The sequence below is a fragment of the Alligator sinensis genome, unplaced genomic scaffold (assembly GCF_000455745.1).
Source record: "Alligator sinensis unplaced genomic scaffold, ASM45574v1 scaffold1740_1, whole genome shotgun sequence".
NCBI classification, from domain to species: domain Eukaryota; kingdom Metazoa; phylum Chordata; order Crocodylia; family Alligatoridae; genus Alligator; species Alligator sinensis.
In genome coordinates this window covers 239,671-246,900 of record NW_005843154.1, presented here as the reverse complement: position 1 = coordinate 246,900, position 7,230 = coordinate 239,671, and the positions used below count along the sequence as shown (strand labels likewise).

The 7,230-nt window shown below is 61.4% G+C and overlaps 2 protein-coding genes across 5 annotated transcripts in view; one reads left to right on the top strand and one right to left on the bottom strand.

The window, feature by feature from the left end:
- Window positions 1-6: 6 nt before the first annotated feature.
- LOC102374618 (lymphocyte antigen 6 complex locus protein G6f-like) lies at window positions 7-2,945 on the bottom strand. Its single transcript, XM_014526774.1, has 6 exons — window positions 2,785-2,945; window positions 1,762-1,899; window positions 969-1,250; window positions 601-754; window positions 374-411; window positions 7-274 (listed from the first exon to the last, which is right to left on the bottom strand). Exons 2-6 carry the CDS (start codon window positions 1,832-1,834, stop codon window positions 222-224), a joined length of 600 nt encoding a protein of 199 aa, XP_014382260.1. The 5' UTR covers window positions 1,835-1,899; window positions 2,785-2,945; the 3' UTR covers window positions 7-221.
- Window positions 2,946-3,078: 133 nt separating this feature from the next.
- The window catches only part of ABHD16A (abhydrolase domain containing 16A), a 12,446-nt gene continuing 8,294 nt past the window's right edge, over window positions 3,079-7,230 (top strand). Inside the window, exons 1-6 of one of the 4 annotated variants that reach the window (XM_025194065.1) lie at window positions 3,150-3,279; window positions 3,908-3,994; window positions 4,880-4,936; window positions 5,694-5,760; window positions 6,247-6,333; window positions 6,876-6,961. In XM_025194065.1, the coding sequence (XP_025049850.1) occupies window positions 3,992-3,994; window positions 4,880-4,936; window positions 5,694-5,760; window positions 6,247-6,333; window positions 6,876-6,961 (300 nt within the window). In that variant the 5' untranslated portion in view covers window positions 3,150-3,279; window positions 3,908-3,991. Of the gene's footprint in view, window positions 3,280-3,427; window positions 3,458-3,907; window positions 3,995-4,806; window positions 4,937-5,693; window positions 5,761-6,246; window positions 6,334-6,875; window positions 6,962-7,230 lie in introns of those variants that run through there. The other 3 variants (XM_006037646.2, XM_025194064.1, XM_014526772.2) reach the window with 3 other exon arrangements.

Genomic DNA, 7,230 nt, shown 5'->3' with positions numbered 1-7,230 from the left:
ATGGAGGTTAGGTCTGAGCAAGGAGCAGAGATGGGAGGGGGTGCAACTGGGGGTGGGGCTTAGGCAGGGCCGGGGCTGGGAAGGGACGGAGCTAAGGGTAGGGCCTTCACAGGGGTGAGCTTAGGGGATGGAGCTGGGCATGGGGACATGGCTTCTGATGGGGCAGGGCTAGTGCTGGGGGCGTGGCCAGGTGGGTGGAACCCCGCCCCTGGGAGGGGCCATCAGGGCCCCATGTTCTCGTAGAGCCTGGCATCGCCCTTAGATTCCAGGGGGCCTGCAAGACAGTAGCGGGGCTTGTTAGCTCAGTGTGGTAGATGGAGGGCCCCCAGTTCACCCAGTAAGAGAGGGGAACTGGGACCAGAGCAGCACTCACCTGGCGGGGCCTGAAACAAGAGGGCCGGAGGTGCCGCCCTGCAGGGGAGGAGGCAATGAGCAGGGGTGCAGAACCCAGGCATCCAGGCTGCCAGCCCCCCTGCTCCAACCACAGGCCCCACCAGCCTCCCGCAGAACCCAGGAGTCCAGACACCCGCTCCCCTCCCAGGCGTCGGGGCTCCAAGGCCCCTGTTCTCACCGAGGGAACCCAGGCTGCCACCCCCTCACCTGCGGCCCTGGTGTCTCTGCCTCCACAGTGCTGCCCCCATGGCGAGGAGGAGGAGGGTTTCCACAGCAACACAGGCAGCCAGTGGGGCCCACAGGGTGTCACAGACCCCAGGATCCTGGCTCTGGGGTTCGGGGCACTGGGAGGACCTCGGTACTGGAGAAGACGGGAGAGCAGGATAGAGGAACCCAGGTGTCCAGACTCCCGGGCCCACTGCCCTCCTGGAGGACCTGGGCATCCAGACTCCCACCCCCCACTTCTCTCACCCCCAAGGGAACTGGGCTTTCAGCACCCACCCACCCCCTGCCTCCCCTCCCCTCCCAGGGAACCCAGGCACCCGGCCCCACCTGGGGCTGCAACGCTCACCCACCTGCCACCACGCGCAGCTCGTAGCCGGTTACCGTCGTTCTCCCCAGTGTGCACCAGTACGTTCCAGCATCCCCAACCTGGACCTCTCGCAGCAGCAGAGACTGGCTGGGGAGGAGGGAGAGCCGGACCTGGTCCCCTCCAAGCCCCGGAGCTGGGAGTCGCTGAGCCACAGTTAGGTCTAGGCTATCATTGCGATACAGCCACAACAGCTGTTCCCCGGCCCCCAGGTGGCGCCGCACAGGGCAGGGCAGCTCCACCGAAGCCCCCACAGCCACGGATACCTCTGGTGGGAGCAAAGGGAGAGACACAGCTGATTCGGGGGTGGAATGTGGTTATGCACTGGGAATGCGGCTGGTTCTGGGGTGGAACATCTGAGTATATACAGAGATGCAGCTGATTCTGGGGTGAAGCAGTTATATACAGGCATGTGGCTGGTTTTGGGGTGAAACGGGATAAACGTGGCTGATTCTGGGGTGAAACAGCTGAGTATATACAGAGATGTGGCTGATTCTGGGGGGAACTTTGGTTACACACAGCAAAATTGACTGATTCTGGGGTGGAACGTGGTCATACACAGAGACACAGCTGACTCGGGTGGAACATGGTTGCAAACAGACATGCAGCTGATTCTGAGGTAGAACATGGATCATGTGAGTGATTCTAGGGTGAGATGCAGCTGATTCTGGGGTACAATGGGGGAGAAACACAGACACAGCTAATTCTGGGGTGGAACGTGGTTATACAGGGAGGTGCAGCTGATTCTGGGGTGGAACAGACAGACAGAAGGGTTTTACCTCCCTCCATGGTGGGTCTCAGCAGCAGGAGAAGGAGGCAGAAGGGCTCTACGGCTGCCCCCGTTGCCGGCATCTCCTCGGGGATGCAGGGTGTGACCCAGGGGAGGGCGCCAGGAGCTGGTCAGGCTGGAGCCATGTCTGGAGTGACACAGCAGAAGGATGAGGGACGTTATCAGGATCCCACAGGGATGGATGTGTGGAGGAAGTGACACAAAGCAGCTGTTCCTCTTCCTGCTCCACCCCAGAGCCAGCCACAGCCTTTACCCCCATTACATCCACCCCTACTCCCCCTCAAAGCCAGTTGCAACTCCTCACCCATTATACCCAGCCCAAGGCCACCCCACACTCCCCCGAGCCAGCTGCAACTCAGGCAGGGAGGAGCTCTTTTCACATAGAGGCGTCCCAGCAGATGCTCCCCTATGAGTTCCCCTTCACTTAGCATTGCCCAAACAATTGGCGTGCTGCCTCTCCACCCCAGGGGCGGCTGGGTAACAGCCGCCCCAGGCTTGGGGCACCTAGCTGATGCCGTTCCAACATGGTGACACCAATATGACCGCCATGTCCCACACATGCCATTTTGGCCTAACTCCAACATAGTGGCACCAACGTGGCTGCCACGCCCCACAGACGCCATCTTGACCTACCTCCAGCATGGCGGCTCGGAAATTGTGCCCATTCATGACCTAACGCCAGCATGGCTACTGTATCGCCAACCCCAAGTGGCCCAGTTGGTGTGCACCCCTAGTGCCAGGCCAGCATGGCTGCCCTGTGCCCACTAGTGTCTCCCAGTTGCCTCCCACTGGTGTCCCAGGTGGCCTGACCTTTGTACAGTGACCCCTCAGATCCCCGCTTGATGTGACTCCAAGATGTGTCACCAACACTGAGTGGCCCAGTTGGTGTGAGTCCCCTAGTGCTGACATGGCCGCCCTGTGCCCACCAGTGTCTCCCAGTTGCCCTCCACTGGTATCCCAGTTGGCCTGACCACCCCACCCTTGTTCAGCGACCCCACAGATCCCACCCCACCTTGGCATGACTCTCCAGATGGCTGCTGTATCGCCAACCCTGAGCAGCTTAGAACCAGGCCAACATGGCTGTCCTGTGCGCACCAGTTTCTCCCAGTTGCCTCTAATTGGTGTCCCATGTGGTGTAACCACCCCCCAGTTGGCCAAGATGGCGACTCTTTCACTCCGATGGCAGAAGGGCAGAAATGGGTGCCTGGCCCTTTAACAAGGGAGGTGGGACGGGGAGAGAGAAGCCCGCAGCCAGGACGCCGGGAAAACGCGTTTTCAAAACGCCTGAGGGAATTTTGGCTACCTCCGGCTCCCCGTAGAGAACCCGGAAGTGGCGCTTTTGCTTGGTCTCCGACCCGGCTTGGTCCGGCCCAAGATGGCGAAGCTGCTGAGCTGCGTGCTGGGGCCGCGGCTCTACCGGGTCTACAGGGAACGGGGGCCCGCACGGCTCCCCCGGGATGGGGACGAGGCCACCGAGGGGTCCCCAGCCTCCCGCGAGTCTTCCTGGGTGAGTGCCGTTTTTAACTCTCCCCCCCGCGGGGGAGAAGTGGTATCTCCCGACTGCCTTTCTCTCTACGGGAGTTCGGACGAGACCATTGCCTGGAGAGGGGTGCCGTTCAGAGACACGCCCCCTTTTTCCTTAATGGAACCTTCCCAGTCGCTGGGTCTGGATGTCCGTTAGGCTGGTACCATGATGGGGGGGGAGGGGCGGAATGTGTCTGCGTGGCTGTGATGGGACCTTCCCAGTCGTCGCGTCTAGATGCCCGTTAAGGCGATACCATGTTGGACAAGAAAGGGGGACTGTGTTACCCCTTACTTCCTTCTTCTATGAGCCCCCCCAAGTGACCCCCCCTCTTGAAAGAGACCATTTTAGAAAGTGGGGTTATGGAGTTGAGGGGACAATTATGCCCTCTTCCTCTCCACTTCTCCTTATCCAGGTCTCCTAGGATAGTGCTATCTGGGGACAAACCCTTGTGAGGAAAGAGGGGGCATGAACTTGAGGGGCAGAGAGCATGATTGCTCTTCCGGATGGTATTTCCCCCACCCGCAATGGATCAGGCCATGGGGGTGGGAGAGGGGATATATTTCCCCCTAACAGTGTCTCGTCTCCCCCACCCCACCCCTGTTCTGTACAGGTGCAGTCCTTGTATCAAGTTGCTGCTACTACCTTGAGATGAACCATTGTAGAAAAGAGGGGTGGTCCCACTCCTGTTTCCTGCATGGTAGGTCTCACCCTCCGGAAGCTGTTGATACTCCTCTGGGTGAGACCATTGTAGAAGCAGCGGGTAGAGGGGGACACGTTTCCCTTCCAGCACCTCATGTGGCATCTCCCGTCCTCCCCTCTGGCCTGTATTACTTCCCTAGTGCTATGACGCCAGCCTGGCAAGGCCGGGTTGGCGTAACCCCCAAGATGGCGGCCGGGGCCCCTCTATTAGTGGGGACGTCATGTTGGCACGACTTCCTAGATGGCAGTCAGGGCCTCGACCCAGGGGGAGGTGCCATGGTGGTGTGATTCTCAAGTTTGCTACCAGTCTGCCCCAGTACGGGGTGGGTTAGCATGACTGGTGTTGCCAAGATGGCAGACATTGCCTCCCCCCGCCCCCACCCTCCCCAATGGGGCTCAGCTGGCATGACCAGAATGGCCAAGATGGCGGCTGTGGCATTTCCTAGCAGGCCCACATTGCCCTGGCCACCGTGGTGCCCGCCCGGTCGGGCTGGATTGGCCTGGCTTCCGCTGTAACCTGTCGTGATCCTGCCTTGGCAGGGGGCAATACAGGTGCTGTGCACGCGAGACCATGGCCAATGTGCCCCGTGTGACATCACCGCAATGGCCACCGTGACCCTGATGGTGAGGTGACCTTTGACGTGACCACATGGCATCGCCACAACAGCCACCACGTCCCTGACCATGAGGTGACCATTAGCGTGACTCCATTTTGGCCACCCCAGAACGGCTGCTGTGTCCCATAATGCCCAGCATTGCCCCTTGCTGTTAGCCAAGGGCTTCACTGTGCCCCTCTGGCTGATTTCCCAGCATGCCCCACTCCCCACCTGTGGCACTGACACCCCCCCCAAGTCTTGGGGTGATGGATACTTTCTCCATGCAGGATTCGTACTACCAGCCGCGGAGCCTGGAGAAGCACTCGGACAGCATCCTGGCCCTGGTGAGCTCCTCTGCTTCTGGGGGAGGCTGGGAACCCAGGCATCTGGGCTCCCCGCCCCAGCCTTCCAGGGAACCCAGGTGTCCAGGCTCCTCCCCTTCTTGGGCCCTGCCCAGGGGAGCAGCCCTGGCAGCACAAACATGTTTATCTCTGCTCCAGTCCCTGAGGCCCCCGGTTCTGTCCCCTAGAGCGGAGAGAGAGCCCTGGCGTCCGTGCTCCCAGCATGCTCCCCTATCCTGCCTGAATCCACCATGCCTTTTTTGCTTCCCAGAGAACCCAGGCATCCGGGCTCCCCGCCCTGCCCCTCTCCTGTTCCAGATGACCCAGGCGTCCAGGCTTCCAGCCTCGATTACTCTGGCTCACCAGACCCAACCCTGTTCAGAGCGTGGAGGGAACCCAGACATCCGGGTTCTCAGCTCCTCCTGCCCTCACCCCCCAGGAGAGGAACCCAGGTGTCTGGGCTCCCAGCGCCCACTGCTGTAACCCAGCAGACTCTGTTTCCTTCCTCGAACTGGGCAGAGAACTCGGGTGTCCTGGCCGTGCAGTGAGCCAGCTTGGCTTCACTCCCTTCCCTGCAGAGGGACCCCAGGTGTCCAGGCTCTCAGCCCCTGGCCCCCATTCCACTCCCAGAAAAGCCAGGTGTCTGGCCCACTCACCTCCCAGAGAACCCAGGTGTCCGGACTCCCAGCCCCCACCCCTTCCCTGGATTGCAGAGAACCCAGGTGTCCGGCACTGACTCTGATGTCTGGTCCCATTGCAGGCCTCGGTGCTCTGGTCTATCTCCTACTACACCTCCCCGCTGGCCTTCTTCTACCTGTACCGCAAAGGTAGGAGGCACTGCAGGGGCAGGTAGGGGGCTTGTGGAGGGCAGGGGGCATATATGGGGTATGGGGAGGGGCTGGTGGGAGTGCACTAGGGGAGCAGGTAGGGGCTACTGTGGGGGCAGGTGGGGGGGGAAGATACAGCTTGAGGGGGCATTTAGGGGGCACAGGAGGGATCTAGGGGAGGCAAGGTCCATGTAGAGGGCATCAGTTGGGGGTAGGAGGCTTGGGGGGCAAGGGGGGAGGACAGGAAGAGCAGGCTCCTGGGACCTGGGGACAGGTAGAGGGGTGGGGAGCAGATAAATGATGGGGTGGGGTGACTAAGGGGCACCAACATGTTGGGGGGGTAGGTTGAAGGGGCAGGTAGCGGGAGCCAGGCGGGCTGGTTGGGGTTGTTTAAGGGGCCAGGCCGTATCAGGGAAGTTGTTCCATCCCAGAGCTGGGCACATCGGGGGCCTGTCCATGACGCCTTCTCCTCTGCCCCCCCCCCAGGCTACTTGACCATGTCCAAAGTGGTGCCCTTCTCCCACTACGCTGCCACCATGCTCTTCCTCCTGGCCGGTGTCGCCTGCCTCAGAGGTGAGTGGGGGCTTGTGGGTAAGAAAGGGATACACCCCCGCCCCCCGGACACCTGGGTTCTCTCCCAGCTCCGGAGGCAAGGGAGGCAGGCTGGGAGACAAGGGTCCCTTCTACCCAGCTCAGGGAGAAGAGTGGGGCTGGGAGCCCGGATACCTGGGTTCTTTGGGAGGATGTTGGGGGCTGAGGGGTTAGGACTGGGAGCCTGGATCCCTGGTTTCTCTAGGAGGGGGTGGGGATTGGGGGGTGGAAGCAGGGAGAGCTGGGGACGCGGATGCTCGGGTTCTCCGAGAGCGGGATGAATGCCGGTGGGCTAGGGCTGGAAGCCCGGATGCCTGGATTCTCTAGGAGTGGGCTGGGGTGTGGGGGGTGGGAGCCCAGACTCCTGGGTTCTTCGGGAGGGGGATGTGTGCTAGGGCCTAGGGCTGCAAGCCCAGACGCCGGAGTTCTCCAGGAGCGGGGTAGGGTCTGGGGAGTGGGAGCCCAGACTATGGGGTTCTCCCACAACCCTTCAGCCTATCTAACTGCACCCCCTCCCCGCCCAGGGATTGGGCGCTGGACGAACCCCCAGTACATCCAGTTTATCACCATCCTGGAAGACAGCCACCGCATCGGCACCCCCGAGATCAAGGTGAGGCTTCTGGCTCCACCTCTAGGCTGCATGCCATCTACCCTGCCCCTTCCCACAGTGCCTTGCAGGCCCCCCCTCTCCTGCCAAGCCATTCACAGCTTGCACCGCCCCCTCCTGGTCTCACATGACCTTCTACTGCTTCCCGTTATGCCTTTCAGCTTCCCCTTCCCCACCATCCCTGGCAGCCAGGCCTTGCTGCAAGGCATGAGGGGAGCTGCTGCTTCTCCCCTCATGCCTTGCACCCTAACCTCCTCACCATACCACAACAG